This window comes from Thermochaetoides thermophila, assembly GCF_000221225.1.
Source record: "Thermochaetoides thermophila DSM 1495 unplaced genomic scaffold scf7180000011814, whole genome shotgun sequence".
NCBI lineage: Eukaryota > Fungi > Ascomycota > Sordariomycetes > Sordariales > Chaetomiaceae > Thermochaetoides > Thermochaetoides thermophila.
Window position 1 is genome coordinate 1,359,832 of NW_006383030.1, and position 26,895 is coordinate 1,386,726.

The 26,895-nt window shown below is 52.6% G+C and overlaps 3 protein-coding genes across 3 annotated transcripts; all 3 read right to left on the bottom strand.

Moving 5' to 3' along the window:
- Positions 1–1,739: 1,739 nt before the first annotated feature.
- CTHT_0013980 (uncharacterized protein) lies at positions 1,740–5,004 on the bottom strand (the record flags this gene model as incomplete). The annotated part of the gene is made up of 4 exons (XM_006691849.1): positions 1,740–1,885; positions 1,939–2,637; positions 3,515–4,663; positions 4,728–5,004. 4 exons carry the CDS (start codon positions 5,002–5,004, stop codon positions 1,740–1,742), a joined length of 2,271 nt encoding a protein of 756 aa, XP_006691912.1.
- A 12,166-nt stretch (positions 5,005–17,170) lies between these two features.
- Positions 17,171–20,161, bottom strand: CTHT_0013990 (uncharacterized protein; the record flags this gene model as incomplete). Its single annotated transcript, XM_006691850.1, has 2 exons — positions 17,171–17,583; positions 17,656–20,161. 2 exons carry the CDS (start codon positions 20,159–20,161, stop codon positions 17,171–17,173), a joined length of 2,919 nt encoding a protein of 972 aa, XP_006691913.1.
- A 3,180-nt stretch (positions 20,162–23,341) lies between these two features.
- On the bottom strand, positions 23,342–25,869 carry CTHT_0014000 (putative woronin body protein; the record flags this gene model as incomplete). The annotated part of the gene is made up of 4 exons (XM_006691851.1): positions 23,342–23,931; positions 24,069–24,547; positions 24,984–25,320; positions 25,692–25,869. 4 exons carry the CDS (start codon positions 25,867–25,869, stop codon positions 23,342–23,344), a joined length of 1,584 nt encoding a protein of 527 aa, XP_006691914.1.
- Positions 25,870–26,895: the final 1,026 nt, after the last annotated feature.

The window sequence follows — 26,895 nt, forward strand, 5'->3', positions numbered from 1 at the left end:
TGTAGGTACCGGGAAGATTTATTTTTGGATGGATGCCGGGGGGAAGGAGGGGAGGGAGGGAAATTCTCTCAAAGGAAAAGATGAGATTGGGAGGATGGGATAGTTTGAGATTTTGGGGGTGGGTGGGGAAGGGAAGGGATAGAAAGGAAGAATGGGATGGATGGATGGATGGATGGATGGATGGATGGATGGAATGTGTACGGATGGGATACCCTCTGTCATTCATCGTCACCTCGTCGACGATACATGTTTGGGATTAAAAGAGATCATGTTTATGTGCAGTGTTTCTCTTCTCTTAATCTGGCCTGTTTCTCTTTTTCTTGGTCTGTTTCTTTCTTCAATAACTTGCTTATTCCTGTCGAAGGGAAGATGTAAGATCACGGTATGGATCGATGTCTGGCTCAATGGATGGATGGATGCATGCATGCATGCATGGCATGACAGATGTCCTTCGCTTGACACCACTCATCACAACATGCTCTCCTGGATCACTCATGAACATATGGAATTATCTTCTTTGTCTTCAACCCCACCTTTCCCTATGTCTTCTCTGTCTGATGCTATCTATCTAGATGTTCATTGCCCATCTACCTATTGCACTAGAGTGGAATGAACGAATGGCGATGGCGGTGATGGTGGAATTGAGTCAAATTCTTATTGGTGCTACATAGCTAGGTATCGTATTGTCTCGGGTAGTGTTAAGAATTGGTGACAATGATCGATGGTCAGATGGCTAGATAAATCGATTTGATACCCTCTTAAACGCTATATCTCTTATCTACATTCAGTAATGCTGGTATCGCGCTGCATCTAGCATTCATCTAGGGATTGGAGTTGCGTATAATATTATCTCTCTCGTCTTTTTCATATCGCTCTGCGGCTCAGTATTCGCATGCATTTCGCATACAAGCTCTATCGCTCTGGATGGTCTAAGACGTGTGAGGACAAATTTGAGTCAGGGCTCACGCCTGCTTGATGGGCACTATATCTCAGTTCTCGTAAATCATCTGTCTAGTTGGGCATCTCATCAGCTCATCTACCGAGTTGGCCCATTTGCTTGATCCATCGCAAACCGCGATATCTCATACAAAATTGGGCTCTTAAATCTTTGTATCTGTTTTCTGCAGGAGCTATTGACTCATCCCGTTCAACTCATGTCAGCGTTGACAACCCATATCCGCTAAATGGCCAGCCCCAATCCCATCAAAATGAGAAGAGGGCTCACACCAGCACAGTAAGACAAATCTCTTAACTAAACGGGGCGACCCTATCTCATTTATACCCACACACTTTATTATACATCCATTTAACCAGCCATACATGACACCAACACCAACCAACATGACATCTGTCCAAATCCATCCGACCATGTAAGCACCATATAGTTTACCTAACATACATCGAAAACTCTTCGTTGTACTGTTTTGCTGGTTGCTGAGTATATTTGTCTTCATCTAATTGACCCAGCAAACGCCGTCCGTCCTAATTCCCCAGACAGCTCCGAGTCTTGCAGAGACATGGGCCCCAGCCGAGCATAGCCGACAAGGAAACTATACAGCAAGACGAGGAGGACCCATCCGGAGAAAAAAAAAGTTCCATGAGAGAGCCTGAGCTTTACATAAAAAGCCCACTCGGTTCATTGGCACTCAAGACATTATAATCCGACATTTCCGATCTTGCTAGCTGAATCATCGACCGGTAGGTTCATTCAGGTCATACGTTTTTCCAAAAGGCATAATTTACGACTCGTCCTCCTTTTCGCCGCTGCGCATGCGCTCGTTGAACCGACGCTTGCCGACGCGCGTCTCGTAGTGCGGTGCCGTCGTCTTGACGTCCTGCATGATAGACTCCATGGCGCTCCGGGTCTTGTTGCGGTAACAATCCACTAGTAATTTTCATTAGTGTCAGAAGAACCTTGGCTGCCAGAGGTATACTTACAAGCTCTCTGCAAGAACACAGTCCGGCCAGCAAACACACGGCTCTGGAGCCAGGCCATGCGGTACCCAAGGTCATTCAACCGCACCTCCTTGCCCCGGAACATCTTACGCATACGAGGGATGGCGATCTCGCCCTCCTGGCCCTCAGCCATGGGCACCTTCACCATGGTACGGCCCCGCCGGTTGATACGGGTATAGCGGCGGCCTTCGGTGTCGGTAGTCCCGTCATCCTCATAGTCACTTGCATCATCGGTGAAGAACTTGCTGCCAGTAGCACTCGGGGGAGGACTTTGCATCTCGCGAGGGAAGTATGAACGCGGATACACGCTACTGCTCTTGCGGAAGCTATCCGGGATCTCGCGTGTATCGACTCCATCGAGAGTCACGCGCACACGGAGACGGCTCTGGCGATCGCTGTCCTCGACCAAGATGAACTTGCGCTTCTTAGCCTCAGGGATATCTGGGAAGAGGTCATCAGGAGTATCATCAGAGCCCCGACGAGAAGAAGCGGTCCGCCGCGCTGCAGTGGTGGCATGGGAGCCACTCATGGCGTCGTGGATGGAAGACATAGAAGACGAGGCTTGGGGAGCGCCGTTGTAGACACCATAACCTGTGAACACCTGGGCGGGACGCTCATCGGTGCCAGATTGGACAGGGGGTTGGTGATGATGGTGGTGTTGCTGATCATTCGGATACTCCCCTAAAAAAAGGAACACACAGTTAGCCTATCGGCGTTCTACGTGTGGCATGCAAGGGCTCGTCAAGGACAGGGGGGGTTCAAGGCCAAGACAGCGCGCGTCGGATCATGCCCAGTGTGATCCCGTCTTCAAGCCAGAAAAAGAGCAGCGCGGCAACAGCAGAGCAACAACTCGACTCGCAAATCGCAAACAGAAACGCAACGCAATAACTTAACGAGCAGAGTACAGGTGGTGAATCATCTTAAGGGGCCATCATTTCAATCTTGGCTCAGGCTCCCTTTTCAACGAACACACTGCTGAACTCGCAAAACTTTGCTCTCTCTCCTTGGTATCCTTCCATGTCCCATTATTTTCGTTGTCTTTCTCTTCTGTCTTCTCTTTCCCACCCGCTCTGCTCGAAAAGCTTTGCGAGGTGTATGTGTTTGTTGCTTGATATGTGACGGTGCGATGCTGATGAAATGTGCAGCTGCGAAGCATGCAAGATGCAATGCAACGCACGCAGAACGTTCTGCCAGCAGCCAGCCAGACGACTCAACGACGACCGAAAACCAGCAAAACAAAAACTAACAGCAAACGCAACTATTGTAATGTACAGATATTTTTGTAACAACGGATTCCTGTAGCTGTCCCAGTATAAAGTGGTGCTCGAAAACCGAATAAACGCGCCAGTATATGACAAGCCAAAGGGGACGCGTAGCGAGTATATCCCGAATGATCCAAACATGACCCGAACAGAGAGGGGGTTAAAAAAGAAGACAAGGAAATAGAGGAAAGAACGGGGAAAAAAAATGCATATTCGCATGTAAAACAGGCGGCTCGAAGAGGTATCACACTTAAACACAACAACGCGCGCGCTTTAGGCCATCTGGTGAAACATACCGACTTCATCACCTCCCTGAGTTTTCCCGTCCGTTGCCGCTGTTTGAGGGGCTGTATGGTGGTGGTGCAGCTGAGGCGGCATGCTGCTGAGGCCCGAGTTGGCCATCGACGGATCGGTAGCAGCCGGCAGAGCAGCGGGAGTGGTCATGCCGGTCGACGCGGTACCGGGTAGCTGGCTATTGTGAGTCTGGGGGAGTTGGCTATTATGAGTAGCAGGCAGACCTGCCTTTTGATTGCGGTATTGCATCTTGGCCATGCGGCGAACACGACGACTCCTCAGCCGTGGGTCCGCATTGCTGTTACGCCAGCTGTCAACAGCACGTTGAATGAGACCGCGCTTGCCACGCAGAGGCGGGTTCAACTGGGCCAGAGCCCAACCGACAGTGTTGCATTCGGTCTCGTATTGCAGGCGGTTGCCACGGTACTGCTCCTTGGGGCAGCATGCACGAGGATAGACGCAGTTCTCGGCCTTGAACTCAGGAGACAGCTCATCAGTGTTGACAGACTCAACATCGCAACGAATCGTGTACTCCATCTTGACGCGATCGCGCGAATACTCGAAAGCAATCCACTGCACACCGTTCGTGTCCTGCCTCACTACCAATGGTGTGGTAGCCGGAATGGGCCCCGGCGCAGCATTAGAATTAACTTGCGACGTGGAAGTAGTCGTGGTCGACACCTGGCCGCCATTCTGAGCATTCGTAGAGGCACTGCTGCCAATGGCGACAGGGCCCGAAGTCCTGGACATCTGGTGGTTCAGGCCATGGGGGTCCATCTTGGCATCCGGCCGCGGGCTAACCGTCATGCCCGGCTGCGAGTGTTGCGGCGCATGCTGGCTCATCTGGTGTTGCTGAGCAGTATGCGACATCATCATGCTGGGCTGAGAGCCCATCGGCTGATGTGGTTGCTGCGCATGCTGAGCGTACGGCGACTGTGCGGCCTGCGCGGGCATCGACGAGTACTGCTGCTGAGGAGCACTGTAGTAGAGCGACTGCTGATGTAGCTGGGAGGGCGGCTGCCCGTACATGCCCCGCTGCTGGTCATGGCCGGAGGGTGATGCCACCGAAGCCGGGGAATTCGACTGCGGCGTGTGATAGGACATGGGGGGATACGGTCTCGGCATAGTGGCAGCCATCATGTCGCCAGTGTCTGCCGCGATGCGCGTTAGCTGAGAACACAACAAGATCCACGAACGCGGGTTTGGCCAACGTACCTGCGGACGTGTATCCGCTTGTCGCGCCCGGCGTGCTGTAGGGACTTGGATGAGCGTAGTAGGACAGCGCGTGATCCTGCGAGCTGCTAGTCTGGCTCTGTGGCGGGTACGGGTACGCGCTCGAGTGCTGGGTCTGTGGCTGTTGGGGCTGCTGTTGAGGCGGCTGCTGGGGCGGCGCCTGGCTGTGGTGCTGCTGGACAATGCTCGAGGGTCTCGAGTGTTGTAGAAGAGGAGGAACCGGACCCTGTTGCTGGTGATGGGCGGTGTGATGCTGCATAGAGGCCACAACCATTAGTCTTACTGCTCGAGGTTCAAGGTTCTTGTCCAAGCAAAAACCATGCGTGTCGAGTATCTTTGTGTGCGGTCTAGTGCAGGGCAAGGACGCGTCTGGTGTGTTATGGTTTTTTTTTTCCACTAAAACGCGTTGCAAGGACTGGGTAGCCGGAAGTTAAGTCGGACCCCTGAAAAGAGACGAGGGGTCCACGGGTGAGGCGGGCTAGTCTCGGGGATTTGGAGTGGGATTTTGCAGGACAGGGCAGCTTTTGCACGCGGCATTCAAACCGGGCCCGCGAGAGCCAGGAAGAAAATGCTACCCACTAAGGTGGAGCAGCGAGGGCTCGGAAACGTCTCCCGAAGTTTCGAGACGCCCACTTGGGATTGCCCTCTCGGGGACAGCGTGGTGTTGCCAATCGCCTAAGCGATCGCTTGCGCGCCCCAGGACTCGGAGCCCTAAATGCCAGAAGCCTAGGCCAGGACCAGCTCGACCCCTGGCCGCCGGCAGGCAGGAAGACGCTGCAAAGGAACAAGGGGAACTAACCGAATATGCAGAGCCGCGGCGAGGGAGCGGGAGTGACAGGCTCGATCCCGACTTGCGCGACAGCGACGTGTGAACAAAACGGCAGAAAAAAAAAAAGTCGCGTCTGTGGGGATCTGGCGGAGTGATGTACGGATGGATGGAAGAGAGCAGACAGAAAAAAAAATCGATATGGGTAAAACCAGAGCCAAACCGGGTTGGTTTGCAGGGAAAGCCGAGTAAAAGATGCTGGAAAACCGGGGCAGGACAGGGGGTTTTTAAAATGAAAAAATCGATGTTCGGTCAAGACTGGCGATGTACTGGGGAACCCAGCAGACCCGGGGCATCCAGCGTCCAGTCTTCTGCTTTCTGATGGATGCAATACTCGGCTCGTAGGAAATCGCTGCGGCAGCACTGCGAGCCGCGGCCCAATCCAGAAATCCAGACAAAACGCCGTTCGGTCTTGTGAGCTGGCCGGAGCAGGAGTCCAGACCGACTACGATCAACACCGAAAGCAACTCTGGCCCCGAGCTCTCACAGCGCGATGAAGGAAATTGTCACGGTGCGTGGGTAAGATGCGTCAAGGATGACGGCGGAACAAACCTGAGCAAGGGGGGGGGGGGCGAAGGCAAGGTGGGGGAGAAGGGGAGAAAAGATTGCAGGGGGCAACTGCATTTAGATGCGGTGACCAATGGCAGACGCGATCGAGTGCCAGGTAGCACGACTACTGCCCAAGCAGGAATAGCCATCCGACGCTAACCACCGAAGCGGCAAGCAATCTGGAAGTTTTCCTGAAGGGACCCACCCCAGCTGCTGCGCTCTTTGCCTTCCATTTGGCTAGGACAAGGGGCGGTGAAGAAAGGCTGAGAGGACCAATCAACTGCCGCTATGCAATCCCTGCGCAGCTTGGCAGTCCGTCCCCGATGACCGGTACCCCCGGGCCCCAAGTCAGGGAGACATCCCAGCCAGCGGGTCCATCTGCGTCTGCCATCGATGGGCGCGCGTTGTGCGCACCGTTCGTGGGCAGAAGGGATAATGGTGTTTCTGGGGATCATCGTCGCAAACCAAGATGAGCGGAAGAACAGACAACTCGGATACTGAGGCAACATCGATCACTATCTCTGATGTCTCTCACATGCTGCAACCAACCCGAACCCCAGAAAAGGCCCTTGACGCAAGCAACTTTGCTGCGGCAGCAGATGAGACGACAACGCGGTCATGCCTCTGACAAAATGTTTGTGACCTGTGGAGAAATCCCGTCGAGGCGCAAAATGTGGATTTTGATCACCGCAAAAGGACGTGCTCATTGTCTGGCCTCTGGACAACGCGTCAAGGAAAGTGCACTAGCCCCACAGACGCGATGGTTTGTCGCCTCCGTACCCACTTGCCAAAGGTGCAACTGACTTCTGGCTTTCGACTGTCGAGCAAAGGCGCGCTCATCTCAGTAGCCTTGGGAGAAGATCGTCGCACACGAGTACTGTCAACGCACACCCGGCGCACGCAGGCTCTGCGGTGAAAAGCATATTTGGATCTGTTTGTGGATGGGAGAAGCTTTAAACGGGAGCAGAGATCGCTGGATCGTCTTGCCCGTCCTTGTTGTGCTTGTTCAAGGATTCTTAGGTAGGCGGTGTGGGGGGGGCGATACGTGGGGTGGTAAGAGAGGGTAAGTGAATGGTGTTGTCGCAGGCCAGCCACTTCACCGTTAAGCGGCCGTGGCTACCTCGGGCCCGCCACATGGGAAGTCCTAGCAAAAGCAACACGGAAACGGCAAGCACAAGCACCATGATGTGTGCTGCAGCCATCCGCCATCAAGATGAGCATTTGCTGCTGCTTGACTGGACTACCGGTGGGCGGGCGACCGTGCGAAGGAAGCACGGCATATGGCTCGCCGAACACACGAAGGTACGGAACCGGACCACGCTGCCAGTGCTCGATGCTATCCAACCGGGCGACGCTTGCGCTTGCGGTCGCGCGTCTTCCTTCTAAGCGGAAGCGCGCTGCACACCCCCCGGCCACCTCCCCCAGCTGCGGCAAGTTACCAGATGCCTGGCTGGTGGTGAAACAAGTCGCGTCCCCCCTGCAATTCCCACAAACCCCAAAGCACGGCCCTCCCCAGCAAGCCAAGGATGCGAGGGTTTGTGGTTTTCTGGAACATTTGCGAGCCGGGGTGGTCGAACTCTTGGGAAATGCAAGAACGGCAATGCGAGGGGCATGGGGAAGAAGGGTTCCATCTGCCGTTACACTTCTCGAGATAAACTTTTAACCCGAGCAACGGCTAGATGTAACCGCTCGATGTTCGTGTGAAATTGTCAATCCCGGCGGTACTACCGCGGCGGAGGGTTACCCGTGACTAGCCAAGCGTATGTAATGACTTAACAGTGACAACGACAATTGCAATGTACGGAAGTGCCGGTGTTGTGGGTCATCGCAGGACAGAGAGGAACCGAAAAAGTGGCACTCACCGAGTCATGACCCGACTGGCCCTCGAACGGGCGCGAAGCCTGGCGCGGTTGAGCCATGGTTATCAGTCCCATAGGGTCGGATGTTGAGACGAGTTTTCTGCTCGTTGTTATCTGCGGTATTCTTGCAACGAGTTAGTTGTGCTTTTCTCCGGCTGCAATAGATGTTTGGCGCAAAAAAAAATGTTTGTGAAGGTAGCATTTTCCGGGAAGCTCGACTGCAGAGTGCCAGGGATTCAGGATACGTCACGCTGCTGTTCGCCGATCATCGCCGAGAATAATCGGTCGGTCATCGACAGGTGATGTAGCAGGCCGACTCAAGGGTAGGGGGTAAGAAAAAAAAACTGGTTTCCACTCGGATCTGTGTGCTGCTGGAACCAGAGAGTCACGCAGGGCCCTGACGCGTTTGGTCGGCCGTTTCCATGAAACGCGCCCAAACACCTGAATCAAGCTCGTGAAATGCCTTCGCAACTTACAAATTGATTCGAAAGTTGCTACCACTCCGATGGGTAGCTGCACAGGCGCCCTTCCTTGTCGGTCAAACGGGTCGAACGGGTAAACGCGTCGTGTTTAGTGATGCCTTTGTTTTTTGTTTTCGCGTTGACCAGTCGACAAAGTCCTTCTTTCCGAGGGCTCCGAAGGCGATCGGTATTATGGGAGGATTGAATTAGGGGTAACAAAGATCGATATTAGGGCTAGCTGGAGGATCGCTGTCGAGTCGCAAAATCGTCAGTTTTGAAAGACGTCTTTCAGGGAGCTTTCAGGTGAACTTTTAATGGTATATAAAAAAGAACAGCGGGAAGGCGGTGCACCAGCAAGGTTGCATGCCCCGTCTTGGAGCCAATTCATGCGATGCCTGAAGGGGTTTTAGGGTGGGATTGCCGAGATGAAAACGGGATCGCGCGGCTGACACCAGACCCTGGTTCGATTCTTGCTGTGCGCGTCGCATGCTGATTTGCCAACGCGGTGCGGCGTGACAAGCAAATGGCAGGGGCCTTGATGAAGAGCGGAAGACAGAGAATTGTCGTCTGTATTCCGTTCTCTGTGTAGGTTATACATACCTTTGCCCTCTTGTTTTGGATATTCACGACCGGCAAGTATCAAGTTTTGTGGATCCTGCGACGGAGTGGTAGATGAGATAAATTGGGAGCTGAGAGACGAAGCTCCTGGTCGGACCGTTTTTCGAAGCCACGTGGGATCGACAGTGCTCTAAGTGAATAAGACGTGCCTTCAGGTTGCAAATTAGGCGCCTTGGTGAAAACAAGTCAGTGCCGTGGTTTTTCTGTGTCACCCAGCGCTTTCTCAGTCTCCGGGTCTCGGATCCAAGCTGTGAGATGTGGGAAAGCTTTCACCAAGGCTGACCGAGGAGCCAGCTGACAATGGCAAATCTGAACGCCACTAGCGCCGATAACTCTGGGCCAGGTCCCTGGCGGAAGACTGAAAGCTGGAGAGTTTGGATTGGAACGAACTCACCTCAGGCCCTGTAAGGAAGTGTGATGAGTGTCGAGGTGTCAGAGACTCTCAAAAGCTCAAGATCGGTGTAGAAGGGGGAGGAAACGTCGGTGGTTTAAGGTTGCGTTCCAACAAGTCGCGTTTTTTTTTATTTTACTACTAAAGCTCTGGGCCTCAGCAAGCTCGAAGCAGAGAATCTTTTGTGGAAAACTTAAAAGTGCAGATTAAAAACAAAGACTGTTCCGTCAATTGAAAGCAATGTGAAAATATGTAGAGACGTTTCGAGGTGAAGTGGGAAAAAGTCGCGTCTAGCTATGTTTTCTTGCTTGGTGATCTGGAATGACAGGCCAGGCTTGGTTTACACTACAGCTTTGCTGGTGTGGGTCCAGGGCTGACATGTGGGGCCTTAGAAGTTGGTTTTCCTCGCACGCTGCGAGGTTGGTGAGGCGGTCATATTCAAGGAAGATTTAACCTGTTGAGACTCCACTCTGGCTACCTCCAAAATGCGACTGGAAGTCGAATTCCAGTGTCACAAAGCAGCGTGAGCGGCACACTACACTAAACGAGCATGTAACCAGATGTTTACTTTGATCTCCGAGATCCCTGGGTGCATCGAAGCTTATTTTGTAGCTTTTTTAGCCCAGCTCCAGGGATTATCGACTTCGCCTGTCGGTAACACCAGGTAAAGCTCGGTCGGCAAGACCAGGGTAGCGCGGGATGAAAGCCCAAGCTCAGGAACCAGTCGGTATGGCGGGGACTGGGCTGCCAGGTAGGAGCGGGAAGCGTGCAGGGACGCCTGTCGTCGACATGGACCACAGCACTGGCACTTTAGCACAGCAGCAATATCACTTCACCATCAACATGTGTGCATAACCTCCGACGTATGGAGTGATATAGATGCAAAGTTCAAGCTGCCAGAATGCAAAGCCTTTCATGAGGCTCCAAGGGAAATGGCTTATGTCTTTGTGCCACTTCACTTCCAGGCGCACTGGCAGCCAACATGGAGTGAGCGTGGCGGGTATCGTTGGAATGGAAGGATGGCTTCCTGCAGCCCGATTTTCAGGTATCTCCATCCATGTCTCCCAACAGCTCCCGCAGTAAACTCCGCATTCTCCATCAGTGATAACTTTGCTCGATCGAAAGTGTTCTTGTTGTCAATAAGTCAATGCTTGGTTTGACATCTGCAATCCGCTGTTGCATGGATCAAGGGGCTTCCCAGCATCTGTTACATGGTAAATCTAGCACTTGATGGTAATCGATACCCATGCACAAAATCGAGCAGTTATGCAGGGATGGCTGCGGGGCGCTCTTAAGACATGCTGCCGTGGGAGAGCACGTGAAGTCCAACCAGACAAGTCACAGACTGATTGGCTTTGATGTGTACAAAGCATCTACATTTGTATACGGATAGAGTCAATACTGCAAATGTTAAAAGGAAATGTTAAACCATTTGTGGAAGGGAACTTGAAGCTGACGAAGATGTTTGCGGACTGACGCGTGAAGCCAGAAACACACAACCACAAGATGCAGAACGACACCTATTGCACAACACACCAACGGGTCTACATACGTATCTTACTTCGAGATTTGAGGTGATGTCCCCGACCATGCCCAATATCAACTAGAAGTTCAAAAATAGACATTAAAGCTTCACTAGAGTTGATCGGGCATACATTAAAACAAGTACTGACAGTTAGGGCCTGGTTGACTGGACTGATTCCACCACAGCCCAACACTAAAATACCTTACTGTTGACTCGGTCCGAGGGATCAAGTGGACTGGTATCATATTTCACACTGCACAAAAACATCAGAGCGGTACAGAGATCTCCTGCTCTCAGAGCTCGGCGCTGAGGACGTGCAAATTCCCATTTTCATTATCCTATGATCTGAGTTCGACAACAGATATCAACCTCTTCCTCTCAATAGCCTTTGAGGATTGTGACAAACCTAGAACCACTGCGTTTCTGCACAGCGGCCCTGCATCAATTGCACTGATGAATCCTTGATCATGCATGAACTGGTCCGATGAAGCAGATGACTTGAAATCGCAGGGCTTTGCATCCCACGCCAGGAGCCAGCCAAGATGTAACAGAGAAAGCCCCTTGATCCTGAGATCTGCCTTAGGCAAGCGACAGTGAACATGCAAAAATTTTAACAAGAGCCGATGGTCAAATTTCACCGGTCAAAACGCCTTGTGATATGCGAGGTTGACACACCTTGCACGAGTCGGCTATTGACGCAATCTCAAGGTAGAGCGGGGACAGCAAGCTACAGAGCCAATTACCTACTACTAGCAATGTTTCGTTGTTACGAGCATAGGAGTCATAATGTTATTGGTTATGCTTTAGTCAGCGTTCATTCTGACCTGTTTATACCATGGCACTTATAGCTCAATGGTCAAATGGTCAAACAACACTTCCTTATTTTTTGGTTCTTATCGCAGGATGGTTCCGAAGATATTCAAACCTTATATTCCCCAAGCAAACAACTTGATGGGGCCCAAAACCCACAGCTCACAGAAGGTTGCAGCAACAGAACATAGCAGCTCCTTGGTCTGTTTCCACTGATTTGGAGATAGAAAACGAAGCTGGCTTTTCTATTTTCGGGTCCGGATGGCCTTCTGCTAAGGCTAATGTTACTTGCTAGTGCAGCCTTTGGCCCGTGGTCTGGGCTCTTGACAGCGGCAGATCTCGGCTTGTCTCCTCTGACCTCATCTGATCCCCACCATGGTGACACACCAACAAGTTGCCCCCGCTTCTGCCAGCCTTGCCTCACCCCTGGCTTTGGGGAGGGGGGGGGTTTCTTTGACAAAGCCCCATCGAAGCCACCACTTTGTCTTGTTGATCGATCCCGGGAATCTGGTTGTCAGGTTGGACATAGCTCCAACATGGATCCAAGATGAGCTTCAGCTGCTGACTCTGGGTCAGGCACATCTTGCGGATGCCCTGGTGCTGAGGGGGCGGAATACGCCGCATAGCGGTATCAATGCTATCCGATAATTTGCCTCTCCAGCATCTTACTTCGTGTAAAACCGGAACATGCGGATGCATTCACAGAGCAGAGAAAAAAAATGCGATAACGCGCTCTTCTGATAGCCAATCCGCAAACCTGAAATGTTGTCATTTCCGCACGATACGCAAGACCTCTCCTAGATGCTACGTGACGTTCCTGCGGCATCGCCGACAAGAACGCCATCTCCCACGTTGTTCCTGTCCCCAGAGATGTGGCCCAATGATATGGTGTGTCCCTGCTTGGGTGGCCCCACCTGGCACCAAGCATCTGTGAGCTCGGTGCCATCGGATGCCGGAAAGCTTCACGCGCCAGCAAACCGAGGACGTTAGCAAGTGTCAGGGGTGTGATGCCAAGCCATTGTTGCCCCCTCGTCCTCGTCACACCGGGTTCGCTATCATGGGACGTGATATGCTCCTTGAATTAGTCCGACAAACGTCCTAACCCCCATTTCGAGTTTGGCTTGTGTCGATACCGCAGCTAAATAATGGCAGGTTTACTTCGCTGAAGGCATCGATCATCAAATTCAGTGCAGTTCGTTACGAAGGCGCACATTGAGTTGTATGGTGAGGAGTGTTTCCTCCCTCGCGGACTTTCGGAACTCTTCCGGTTTCGGCGGAAGAGGACGACATCAAAGAAGCCATTGTGGTTGGCCGCACACCTATGGATCAGGTTACCCACCCAAGTAAAAGTTAACATAGGCATTGTCTGCGAAATACAACTAGGTTGATACAGATCCAGAGCCCTTTGATTATGCCCCAAGTCCCTGACCAGGCAATACCTCCATACGGAGCCTTCAAACAAGAGATTTGCAGATGGTCATCGTTCAAAGCATCATTTGGGGCAGGTGCGATGATCAATTGCGCTTTAGTTACCTAAATAAAGGCATTTGATCGCCCTGAAGCCGCCAGCATCGAGCTTTTTAGGTCTGCTTATACCGTGGGTGCTGAACCGTACTTTAACCAGATAAGATTTCGAGGACATTACTGGTTGCGGACATAACACCAACACGACTCCGTGCCTCTGTGCTTTTGGAAGAGAATTGCATTGCCCCTGCCAAGGAGTCCACCTGCCAGAGAATCTTCAACCACAACTTGTCAGGAGACAACTCAGGAAGCAGGGGATAGTAAAAGCTCAAGTAAGAAGTCGGGGGAACTGCCCCGGGAGCTGACCGAATCGAATTGCTACGTAATACTTTTGTCGGAAGACTTCTCTCTACAGCATATGACCCATCCCATAAAGTGTGATAACCAACGTCTCTTCTATAGACGTTGCACAATCACAACCATAACAGCATCAAATGTTTCGCTTCGTGGGTTACCCAGACTTTTCGTCAGCAACCTGGCTCAGCAATCTGGGCAAACTTTATTTTCATGGGAGTAGCCAGGCCAGGGCATCAAAGCGGCTTGGTCGTTGTCGCTGGCTGGGCCCAGCAGCCGACCAACCGACCGAGCGATCGACAACGTTGAGTGTCCAGGGGTCATCTCCAGGTGTGCTGTGCAGGATAGCGTGATGGGGAACTGACCAGGTGTTGGCGATGCGATCGATGGAGCTCATCAGTTACTTCAACCCTGGTTTTGACCAGGGGCCCAGTCGTGATCCAAACCAGGGCATGCCAAGATATCAGATGTGGCGACGTTCCATCAACGTCATTGCATGAGAAAGCTGTCTGGCAGTAAGACAGTGTATGTTTCAAAGAACGGAATTCTGTTGATACAGAGCCAGTGCTTTTGACCCAGTGTTTTGGGACTATCCGGTGTTTTGTGCGCATTGCATTTCTGTGGGTATGTCCAATTTATTGGTCCTCTAACCGCCATATCACATCGAGAAGATAGAGTTACCGCCCCTCACCCACCTCACCTGCTCAGCTGAGGCTCACAAGGCTTGAATCAAGAAAACTTAAAACTTGATGTGAGTTGGACAACCTGCGGTGCTGATGGGGGGGGTCCCAAAAAATTCCGTAATCATTAATTATGGAACCCTTCTGCGTGACAGACCAGCGAAACTTACCTGCCTATTGTACACAAGCTGACTGCAGAATATCTATATCCAACATTCAAAGGTGTGTCTACCACCAACTGAACCCACTACAGTACGGCAACCCGATATGACAACTCGGTGAGGGAGTTACAGAAGTGTACATGCTCCGGCCCGAGAGTTGAGAAGCCTGCCGATCTTCCCTCTGATGCCCAGGCTCTGCCCCCTTCCCCCCCCCCCCCGGCCCCTTTCTTCTTCCCTCCCCTAGCGTCCCCAGGATCCAAGAACCCGCATCTCTCCCCCCCCTCCCCCTGCACACAGTGCAGCGAGTGAAAGGCGGGCAACAGCAGGAACATCACCAATAGCTGCTAGTCAACCCCAAAGCTAACTGCCGAATCTATGAAACATGCAGTTGTGAGACTGTTGTAGGAGGTGGATCTTTGATGCTGGTAAAGGTGATGAGCTTATCCTGTCATGTTGCAGGTTTCGGATGATGAAAGGAATATCTTGCTGCTTCTCTCTCCGCTGGGATGTGTGTCTTAGACATTGATGGGGCTGACAAGGTCATGGGATATGCTCAATGGGCTTGCTGAGTTGTGCAATAAATTTATTGAGATGGATACAGCATGGTCTGTGCCTGCTCACTGCGATGGTGAGTGAGATGAAGTCACTGGCTTCATTAGCGTTGCTGAGACTAGTGTTGTGGTGTTCAAGGGAGCCCATATTGAGCCACAATCATCGAATATATGAGAAACCTTTCCAGGAAGTTGCCCATATTCCCATAGAACCAAGACCTCTTACTATGCTTTTTCCAACTTTATCCTATGATATTGCTTTCTTGAAGATGCCACTATATGAATGAACTAGCCCCCATTTTCCAGAGCAGGGAGTAAGGAGATGATGGATGTGAACTATACGTTGACATTTTGACTATTTTAAGACTTTTGACCACATGTGCAACAATCTGCTCACACAATACGAGCGTCTGCGTTACTTGTGAAGAGGCGGGAACAGATAATTGCCTTCTGCAGTGAAGCCGATGAGGATCAACTGCGGGAATGACGGCATTGATATTACATGATCCTTTAGGCAGACAAATCTAGTACTTGGCCGTTAAAATATTTTTCAATATCAATGTCAGTTAAGATAGGGATGTTCTGTGTTACCATCGTTAGGGAGAGTACCGGTCATGGAATACATAACAACGTTCCGTTAACAAGGTGAAAAGATCACTATATGCTGTTTACAGCATGAGACCTTTCCGCTTAAGTAAACGCAAGCATTCATCATTGAACCAACATGGACCCAATCCGTACAACAGTTTGTTTCAAAATCGGTGTATATATCAGCAAAAGAATTGGCTACTTTATTAAACAACCCCCCCACAGCTAAACCCCCCCCCCACCTCCCGTCATGCCTCAACTATTCCTGTCTAACTAACTAGCGAAATCGCGCCGTCACAACTGACAGAAACCGAAGCCTCTCAACGGTCTGGTCACAGCCCAGTCCAAACGGTTTTGATCAGGGCACTTGATGGACATAATGTTTGCTTGCTTGCTTCAAAGGTCAAGGCGTCAATCATGCAGATAGCAGGGAGGGGAAGCGAGCCGGCGCAGCTGCTTGCACGTTTTGCCGATGAAGCCGCTGCAAGGTCCGCTCAAGAACAAGGGACAAGAGAAACGATGGGAGGAAGGCGTGTGTTTGCTTATGGTTTACGTAGCTGCTGTTTTGTCATGGCCTTCCCGCTTGCCAACACCAATGAACGAACCACTTGGGGATCGGTGTTTGCCACTTCGAGGGTTCATTTCACCAGTCGGCAACTCCATTCCGAGGATACGAACGGAGCTGCTGCAGCACTCTGACCGTTTTCAAACAGTCATTAGTGGCGAGAAGAATAACCCTACTACTTCCTTCAGGCGCATAGTTCTCATCGTCGTCCATTAGAACCCATTCGGTGTGGTGTTTAATTCCCAGTACCCAAACAAGTGGCGTCTTCAGTACTGTCATCTGTTGGCAACAGCACACGCTGGCCCCTCCATATTAACAACACCGATCTCCGGCAGCAACACATCACACGTGGTACATTTTCTGGTATATCCAGGTAAACATAAACCTCGAAGCATGCAAAAGTCCCTTAAAACGGACGGTTCGGCGGGTGTTTCCTCTTTGGTGTGGTCCCTCCATGGGAAGTGTATCAGATCTTGGATGGAAGTTTGGTGAACGGTTTCAGCTCCAGATCGTTTCCATGGTGGAAAAGCTTCGATAACAATAAAGTGTGACGATTTGTCTTTTATCAAATCCTGTTGCCTAAAAATAGCGTGAAACACTAAGTCCTTCGTGGGTTGAAGGCGACTGGTTCGCTCAGGGAACACCTCGACTCAATTTTCCGCCATTCCTTACATATTAGATAAATGCAAAATGTAGGCAACTTCAGACATTGCGGGTCTGGGTTGGAGAAGAAAGGCCAATTCCATTAGATAAGGATGATTGCAAGGAAAGTTTGGACATAGGTATTAAAGAGGGACAGTCCATATCACTATGACGAGGGAATGTGCGGCTGGCATCTAACTACCAGGTTAATCTGTTGTCTTCAAATACGAAGACTCGTAGGAAGAACGTAGACATCAAAATAACAACAATCAATCCATTGAAATGTCCTTTTAGACCCCTTTACCCAATTAAATATATCCAAAACCTCATGAAATCACACTGTAAATAAATCATCAAGTCATGTTATCTTCATATCATTCCTCAATGAGGACGATGACCATGCCTCCTTGCCGCCGCGCGGGCCCCATAAGCATTCTCAACAGCCTCATCATCCGACGCTGCATACCTCGCCAAATCCCCACTTCTATGATGGCGGCGGATCTTATCCTCGGCATGCTCTCTCTGATCACGGTAGCGCTCCCGGTCCAGCTCGCGCTCTCTCTCCCTCTCACGATCTCTCTCCCCACGATCGCGATTTCGTTCACCTCGGTCACGCTCATCGTCTTCTTGTGCCTTGTCACTGCGACGGTGCTGGTGGCCCTTTCGGCGCTTCTTGTCGTCGGCGTTGTTGGTAGTGGTATCATCATCGCGTTCGTCGTTATCGCGGTCGCGATCGCGCTCCCGGGAGGCTTCGGCTGCGCGAAGCTCGCGCTCGTATTCCCGCCTGCGACGTTCTGTAGGGCATCGTGTTAGTAGACTGTAGAAATACCCAAACACAGTAGAGGGGATATATGCAGGCAACAGACCTCTAATCTGCATTGTAACAAACGCATACTGTTGAATCTCCTCCCTAGTGAGAACACGCAGGACGATGACGAAGTCATCGCGAATCTCGAAGCGTTCCTTGCCCATGCGAAGGGCTTCCGGGTTAACCAGCTTGCGGCTGATCTTGGTCCAGCGAGCACCCGGCGGCACATTGGCTTGTTTGGCTTTGTCATCCTTGTGAGGAGCAACGCCCTCCCGGATGGGAGCAGGGTCTTCGGGGAAGTGGGCACGAGGTTGCTTCAAGATGCCCTTGAGAGGCTTCTTCTCGGGCTCTTTCGGCGGAGTGACCAATCGTACTTGCTTCTCAATCTTCTCCGGCTTCTCAGGCGTGGAGGGAGTCTCGTTCTCCTTCTTGGAGCCGGCGGCATTCGCATCCTCGGTCTTCTCAGACCTGCTTTCTGTAGAGGGCTCTTTAGCAGGAGACTCATCTTTGCCAGCCTCCTTATCCTTTGGCGTCTCCTTTTCCTTCTCCCTGGCAGCTTCCTTTTCCTTTTCTAGTTCTTTCTCCTTCTTCTCCTTTTCCGCCTCCTTTTCCTTCTCTTTCTCATTCCCCTTTTCTTTCTCCTTTTCCTGCTCCTTCTCCTTTTCTTTCTCCTTTTCCCTCTCCTTCTCCTTTTCTCTTTCTTTCTCCTTCTCCTTTTCTCTCTCTTTCTCCTTCTCCTTCTCCTTTTCCTTTTCCCTTTCACTTTCCCTCTCTTTCTCCCTCTCCCTCTCCCTCTCCCTCTCCCTCTCCCTCTCCTTCTCACGTTCTCTTTTCCTTCTCCTCTTCTCTCTCTCTCTTTCTCTTTCCCTCTCTCTCTCCTTATCCTTTACCCTCTCCCTCTCCTTCTCATTACCCTCCTTATCCATCATTAAAGCTGCCAGCTTCGCCTTCACCTCCTCCAAAACAGTAGGATCGTTAGGATTGAACGATGCCGAGCGAGGGCGTCTACGAATTTTCGACCTAGCATCGTCCCTCCCAAGCGAGCGCTCTCTCGTCGACACGACGCTCTTCGAGTCTCCCTTCGGTTCCGGCAATGGCAGCGGTGGGCGATCCGGTGACCTACCATCCCGCGGATGCTCAATGATTTCATAATCTTCATCGCTAAGCATGGGATCTTTCCTCTGACTGGACTTGATGGACCGTGGCGGAGAGACATCATCCTTACCCTTCCCATCTTTCCCTTTGTCTCTGTCGCGGACTCTGCTGTCGCGCTCATCCTCCGACGAGTACCTCGAGTCCTTCCGGATGCGGACAATGTCGTCGTCCTCGTCGTAGTCGCGAAGTCTTCTGCGTTCACGATCGTCGGGCTCGTACCGGACAATCTCCAGGTCATCGTCGTCCGACCTCCTCCGCCCGACGTAGCTCCTTGTCTCGTCCCTGTACTTGCGTGGGTCCTCGTAGGTCACGGCGTCTAACCAGTCATCGACGTAGGCCGGGCCAGTGCTCCGGATCCCAAAGCCGCGCGAGATGACATTGTCGTCATGGAAGTACTCCCTGTCATGCTCTCGGTGATCCCAGAAGTCTTCATACCAGTAAGGGTCATCATGGTAACGAGGGTGAGACGCAGCGCGATTGTGTTCGTCAGGAGGACTTCGGGGAGCCTCAATCAGATCAAAGCGGCGTCTGTCAGAGTCAAGAGGATCAGCTGGGGGCAGAGAAATTCGAGAGCCAGCAGTCTGGTAGACTCGATTTGCTTTATCCACATCCCATGGCGGAGGGGGTCCGCGAGCCCGTCTCTCTGCAGGGTCATATGCACGAGTCACATCGGTGTTGATGCTGACTGTTGGGCGGTAATAGCGCTCGAAGTTTTCACGACGGAGCTTGTTTGGACGATCATGGTCCAAATCATATCTAGCAAGGTCGCTGGGCTTAGTATACTCGTAGTAGACCTCGTCATCGAGGTCCAGCGCATTCGGACGGTAATGTGAAGCGGGGTACACGGGCGGGGGACGGGCAGCACGGTAGGTATCGCCAAGACGCTGGGTTCTGTCTCTCAGACGCTGGATATCATCGTCGTCCAAGATCGGACTGAAAGTGGACTGGGCATCTCGACCACGAGGGATGGAAGAAGCAGGAACGGCATAGTACTCGTCGCTGGCACGGTAGGGATCGCGTGTTGGGCTGCTCGATCTGGGATTCGAAGGAGGAGGGGCCTGCTTGGCAGTGACGATGACGGGGCGTTGGGGTTTGGCATCACGGGTGTGGTGGGGACGAACAGCAGTGTCATTAACGTTAATGGTCGTGGTTCTCGGCAGCGTTTCCTTCCTTGTGGCATAAGTAGTCGGGGCAGATGGAGGGGGAGCAGTGCGATAGTCGTCCGCTGGACGAGGCCCAAGGCCCTCGTGGTGAGAGGCCGACATAGTGTGTAAGTCGCCGGGGTAGAGCGGGGTGTAGCCGCCAGGCGTGACTGGCATGGATGCCCTTGCAGGATTGTAGACGGGAGGAGAGCGTTCACGCCTTGCGGCGTTGTCGGGGTATCTGTAAACTCTGGCTGGATCGGTCATCTTTGCGTTCTCAGGCCCGTCGGGGCCAAAAATCTTTTTTTCTGAGGCTTTTCTCTGAATTTCGAACCCAACGGTGGCTCTTGGCGCAGGTCGTCGGCGCTTGTTTGGACGAAAGCAATCGAAAATCGAAGCAGGACGAGACGCAAAAGTGTGGAACAAGAGATAAAGAAGGGCTTGTCACGCCAACAAGGCTACAGACAACAAAAAATGACCAAAATGTGGAAGAAGTGGTGACGAGTCGGCGACAAGCCCACATGCAAAGCAGAAAGAGGTGAGGGCTGTGACTCTGTGAGCCTAAGGCGGGTTGTTGGTCTGGGGCGCAGCGGGGGAGGGGCTCGGGGTCGGGCCCACCCTTTCGAGAGCACAAGGGCAGGCGGGGTCAATATCTCTGATAAAGTGAAAACACTCAAACGATAATAGCGGGGTAACAAGGCAACCACCCAGGTAGGACGAAACGTTCTGGAATCTTGGAAGCCTCGCCCCCTTGCGGCCTGGCGCAGGTAAAGTGGCATGTTAAAAAGCATCATGGGCCATTCTGACAATTGACTGCAAAATGCAGAGGACGTGACAACACATCGATTGTCCAGGTCTGGGAATGTTGTGGTTGTGGTCGGGTCATGCGTCAACGCGAAAAACGCTTCCAGAGTATTTTGTGCAAAGCTGTCTTCCATACCTAAACCGTTGCTTCAGCTCTCGGAGCTGCTTGTTCACCGGGAATTTTCGACGAGGCCCCCGGACCTCTTCCACCGACAGGCCAGTGGCATTTTGTCTGTTCGCTGTTCTCTCCTTTTGTCCCACAACCCAAAGTCAATCATTAGATGAACCACGGTTTGCAAGTGGGGTTGTTTTCTGCCCAATGTTGTCATTCCTCCCATCTGCCCATCAATCTAGAATTCTCCAGACTCCCAATTGCCATTAAGCTTCCTTAAGCTGTGATTCATCCCCAACCGGCTCCGACATGGCATTTCTCTGTTATCGGTCCAGCTCAATCTGTCCTCCAACCATAGTTGATGGCCATATCCCGCAGCTCCGAATTCATCCGGTTTGTTGCAATGGACATGGACCAGCAAGGAGCAAGGTAGGCTGCAAGTGCTCTTGTGCTTGTGCGCCCCGGGAATGTCCCTCTGGCGTGCAATCGTGCATATGAAGAAGCCGGCTGCTTCGGTAGCCTTGTTTTGGTCCCGGTCGTTGATTCAATTACCATAAGCATGGATGCATAGGCGTAGATAGGACACACGACAATGGTAGTCTTTACATTCAACTTCCAGCTTCATGCCACATCTTCGTGAGCGTGGCAAATGGGTAGTAATACGGACAATTTTGGTGTATATGCGTTGACCCGTTCTTTGAGCTACGAGGCTGAAGAGGACAGGTTCGTCAATTGTGATATCTATAGCAAAACGGACATGAATCGATTACCCAACTTCTATGTTCTGCATCAATTACATCAGCATGTTCTTAGAAGTCGGGCAAGCCTTTACTACAAATAATGTTTATCAGATTTATTGCTATTGTTGCTAGATCTGGTAAATTGTATGCAGCCTCTGTAAGCTCCACTGAGCGTTATCCCGTACTCAACCCAGTCCTGTGCCCTCTATCTCCGAACCCGATATTTTGTGTGTCTCTCGACAGAAATTGATGAGTGGCAGAAAGCTGAAGCCCCGTTACACCACCGCCGATCACCATCATCGTTACTACTACTACCTCAACACAGGAACAAGGCGCCCTTGCCGCCTCAATCCTATCATTGGAAGAACCAAACTGACATTACTCACTGCAAAGCGTGACCAACAAGTAGGATAGGCAGAAGTAGCACACGAAAGCCAAGCATCCAGTTATAGCCAATCAACCACTTTAGTGGACTGATTGACCAGCAAAGGTCGGTGAAGCGGTCATCTATCTCTTCCTCCCTTCATCCCACCCACCACCCGCCATGTGAGCCCAGATTCATCCAGCCACTTGGATACATATGGGCGAGGGAATAAGCCATCGGGCACCGACGAAGGAGAAAAGCAATAAGCAATCATCGATACCCAACCCACGAGTGCCCGTGCTCCCACACTCATGAGTCCAGCCATGCACACAGACACGCTCATTCATCGATGGCTTGCTTCCTTGCTTGCGTGAGTCTTTCAGCCGTGCCATCCATCCACACAAACTTCGTATGCGGCCAGCCTGCCTATGCAACATCCCACGCAACCACACCATTCGCGTTCCAACCGGCAAGCAGCACCTATGCTCCCGATTGGACGCAGTTCAACATGTTGCAGACCGGACTTGGTTAAAGCATGAAGAGATCATCCGCGCGCAGACGCAGAGCAGAGTCACGGCAACCCTGGCAACCTAGTGTATGTATGTAGCGCAGGTAGGCCATTGGTAGGCAGGGAGGAGAAACTCGGAAAAGTGTCAAAAGATGCAAGCCGGGGAGTGTGGACATGTGACTCCGCAAGGCCACTAAACTGAGACATTGCCATGCTCTGGATCGGAGCAAGTGGCGGAGAGATCACGGGTTTGCAAAAATTATTCCAATTGATATAGTGATTCATTTATGCGCATCATTAATATCTGAAGGTTAGCTATAGAAGATATGACAAAGGGCTTCATTGGATGAGGCTAACAGTTGGTGACATGAGCAGCTACAATGAGAAAACACATTGTGCCTACAGCTCTTGCGAGCAATGATCGAGAAGCATCGTTACAGACCTGAACAATCATTCAGTTAGGTCGAGTATTCTGAAGTTGCAGTTTGTATCATCAAGGGCAACGGGGAGGTAGACAAAGCATGAGCATGTTCAAATTGAATAGAAGCCCGCTCAAGCGGCACAAGGAGAACGGCAGGAGTATTCTATCATACTTCGAAGACTCGGTCAGCGGAAAGGACTAATTGAAGTACAGAATTGACCTGGCTACGATATGCTATAACGAAAAGGACTGGCAATATCACACTCATCATTAGGACCATGGTTTATAGCCATGAAGATCCATCCATTACATTCATATACAGTAGTACTACCTGACATGAAAGCCCGTCATAACCCTTCGAGATAACACGCGAGCCATATCCAAGAGCCTTGGCCGGCTACCCGACTAAAAATTGACAAATATTGACCAGACAGGGAAGCGAAACAGGAGACAAAGATACAACGCGAGACCACGACATCATATCCATGCCCGTTGCGCTTACAGACGGGAGCCGTGGACAACCTTCATATCGACAGCCATCTCGCGGCCGTGGTCGGAGACGACCAGGACGCGGACGGAACCGCGGCCAGACTCAAAGGCCTTCTTGAGGCGACCCCAGAGGTTGCTCTGGTCGATGACAGGCAGGTTCTGCTTGACATCGCCGGTCTCGGTCATGGCGACGATGGTACCATCATCGCGCATGTCGAGGACGCGGTACTGCTTGAAGACAGGGCCGAGCATGGTCTGAACGACGACGCTCGGTGCCGGGTTGGAGACGAAAGAGGACTCCTCATGGAGCTGCTTGGTGAAGAGGTCGACACCCAGGTAGCGGTGCTGGCCGGTGGCAGCCGAAGTCGAGATGCGGATGACCTGGCAGGGGCGGCCCTGGAGGATCAGGATGTCGCCGAGGCGGATGTGGTGGCACGGGATGGTGACGGTGTTGGGGGGGCGGGGAGCCTCGCCAGGGGCGGGAGCGCGACGGGGCTCACCGAGCTCAACGCCGGCAGCGTGGCCTTCAGGATGGGCAATCTTGTCAGCCAACTTGTGCAAACCCTTTTGCAGACCATCGCGGAAGGAGTGGTAGCGGCCTGGGGGAAAGGGGCTGGCGTGAGCATGATACTCACACACACGCTCATGAGGGTGGGGGATGGAGTGTGCTAAAGGTCAATGGCACAAGCGTGTGCCGTGCGATTTGAATTGCAAGAACGTGGATTGTGTTACTTACCCTGCTCGTCGAAGTAACCCATTTTGGATTTCTTGGAGCTAACGCGGGAAGAAGTCTCGACGGTTTCCTCGATGAGGTCGGCCTTCAATTGAGGCTTCTTAGGAGGACGGGGCGGGTCTACGGTAGTAGAGTCGGCTACAGTGACCGTAGTCTCCTTGTGAACCTTCTGGGTGGAAGGTGCGTCGACGGTGAACTCGACGACGGACTTGGGGTCCTTGGGGAAGGTAGGGAACTTGGTAAGTTCGACGGTGGTGCCCTCGACGTGGGAAGAGCTGGCCTTATGGGTTGCGGACTTGAACTCAGTGCCGTCGACAGTAGTGCCGGTCACAGAGAAGTCCTTGCGGTAGTTGGGCTGGAAGCGTGCGCGGTACTCGCTCTCAGCAACGTCAATGGCAGAGCCGATGTGGCTTTGGCGGTCGACCTCTACCCGAGTCTCGGTATGGGTGTGGGTGTGGGTGTGTGTGTGAGAAGACTGAGGACTGGATAGAGGGAGAAGAGGCTTTTTGTCAGTGGACTGAGGAATGGAAGAGGTGCGAGAGGGAAGAGAGCGGACGCCTTTAGAATGTATGGACGCGTGTGTTTTGATCCCCCTGGCCCCCCGTCGCTTGGCCAACCCAGCCAACCCAGCCACCCCAGGACCCAGCCGTCAGGCGTGCTTGGCAGTGGGGCCTGACATGGGTGGGAGCGGCCCTAGATGGAGCTATTCCCTGCTGAAAAGGCGGGGAGAGGGGACAGGGGGGTGTGAGAAAAAAAAAGAGAGGGAGGCTGGGGAGGTGTGATGGGGACCGAGACCCATGGGAACTCTGGGGGGACCCGTGGGAAGCACAGCCGAACGAAGCCCCCAGAGCCCCAAATTGTCCCAAAACAACCACAAGACTGGTTCAGCTGAGAAAGTAAACAAAAGGCCACACTTACCGATGATGTTCGTGAAACTCCTCGTGGATAGCGTGGGCTTCCTGGATGCCGGGACGGTGGTGCTTTTCCTCTTCCCGGGTGACCTTGACTTCCGTTACCTCCTCCTTGGCGTGGACCTCTGGCTGGGGAGCCGGGGCAGGCGGAGGGGGAGGAGGGAGGTGAGCGTGGACTTCGATTGAAGAGGCTTGACCTTTCCGTCCGGCCTTCTCGGGAACCTTGATCTCAACCTCTGTGTGGGTAGCCTGGGCGGTCTGGGTCGCGGTCTCGCTCTCCCTGTAGGCTGAAGGGAAGACGCTGAAAGGGACCGGAACACGCGCCTCAAAATCCAGCTTGACGGCTTGTTACAGGCGCGAGAGGCAGTCTTCTCTTACACCTTCCGACTGGTACCAGACGAAAGGTGGAACAGAAGATCCCTCTTGCTTCTTTTCCGACAAAGAAGTTCGATGGAAAAGACGAGATGAGAAGGCGGTCTAACTAGACGACCCGGCCTTCTGTAGCTCGGAGTTTTCGATCGAAACTCGCAGGGGAAAAGAGGATGGAGAAAGCGCGTAAGCCTGTGAGTGGACAGACGACGCTGGCGGTTGTTGCAGGACTGGGGGAAAAAGAGCTCCAGACACAGCTGAACGAGCGAGGGGCTTCAAATACGCGATCGGGCGGAGTGTTTCCGGGTCGAGGGGACAGGCACAGACACAAGCACGGGAGACACACAATCTGGGCATCTGAGCAGCACTGGGGCAGCGTGGGAACCGTGGGAACAATGGGAAGTGCGGGCAGCATGCAAAACCCGCGGGCGCCTGGAAACCATCTGCTCCGTCTGCTCCGTCTGTTTTTTGTCCGAGGAGGTTGGAGGAGGTTGGCGCTGGCGGGGGCTGGCCCAGGGGGACATGTCCAATGAGACGTGTCCAATCGCTGTGCGGCAGACATTGCCGGTGTCGATTGGCATCGATTTGCATCCATGGGTCTCGATTGGTCTCGATTGGCTCTGCAAGGCGACGACGCAGGTCTGGCCAAACAATGTCCCAAGCAGGGAAAGACAAGGAAGACAACAGCTTCACCACCTCGTGTCCGCGCCTCTCTGCCAGGTCGCCTGCGAGATGTCTCCTGCACGTCTGCCAGCAGACGGGAGCAAGCGGCAGCCGGGCGGGAGCAGCAGCAGCGAAAAACTTCAGCCGGCTCCATCGCGGCCGTCTGTTTACCATCTGTGGGGTCTGATTGTGTTTACCCCTCGCAGAATGGGCTTAGCGCGACGCGCCTTCGACTCCACAAGGCAGGCCTCAGGTGCCCCTGTTGGTTGCTTTCTCCTGTTTAAGAAAGGGGGGGGGGTGTGTGTCGAATTTGTGTCCCGTAGGATCTTGGGTGTTTCCAAGCTTTCTCGACCCTCCTTGGGCCGTCTCTAAGGGTGCCCGCGTCCCGCTTTTTTTGAGCTAGCGGCTGGTCAGTTGCGAGCTGAAGCAGGCTCCTCCACTCGTGTGGCAACAAAGTCACCTTGCTGACAGCCGAAAACCAGCTCTCAAAGCTCCCAGCTTCCAGATCCAGCCTCCCTCGATCTGGGAGTATGAACGGCATGAAGCTTGCTCGAAGCATGGGATTTGCATGATTTGGTAGCGGTGGTACCATTGGGGTTTGTGGCCAGCACCAAGGCAGGAGGTTCGACTGGCTACGCTTCGAGCCAGCGTTTCAGGGAAAACCGCCATGGCGCGCCTCGCAATTTCTGCCAAACAGCCGCGCGCGCGCGCACAGCTCGAAAAAAGCCAGCTGGGCTTGCCGGAGCTCGCGATAACTGGGGTGGTTGGGAGGTGGCCGGTCACACCCCTGTACCCCTGTTGAGTTGCAGCAGCAGAATCTGCGGGCTGGGGAGAGATCAACGGCGATTCGGAAGGCCCATTGGTTGTCTGCGTTTCTTGCGCTACCA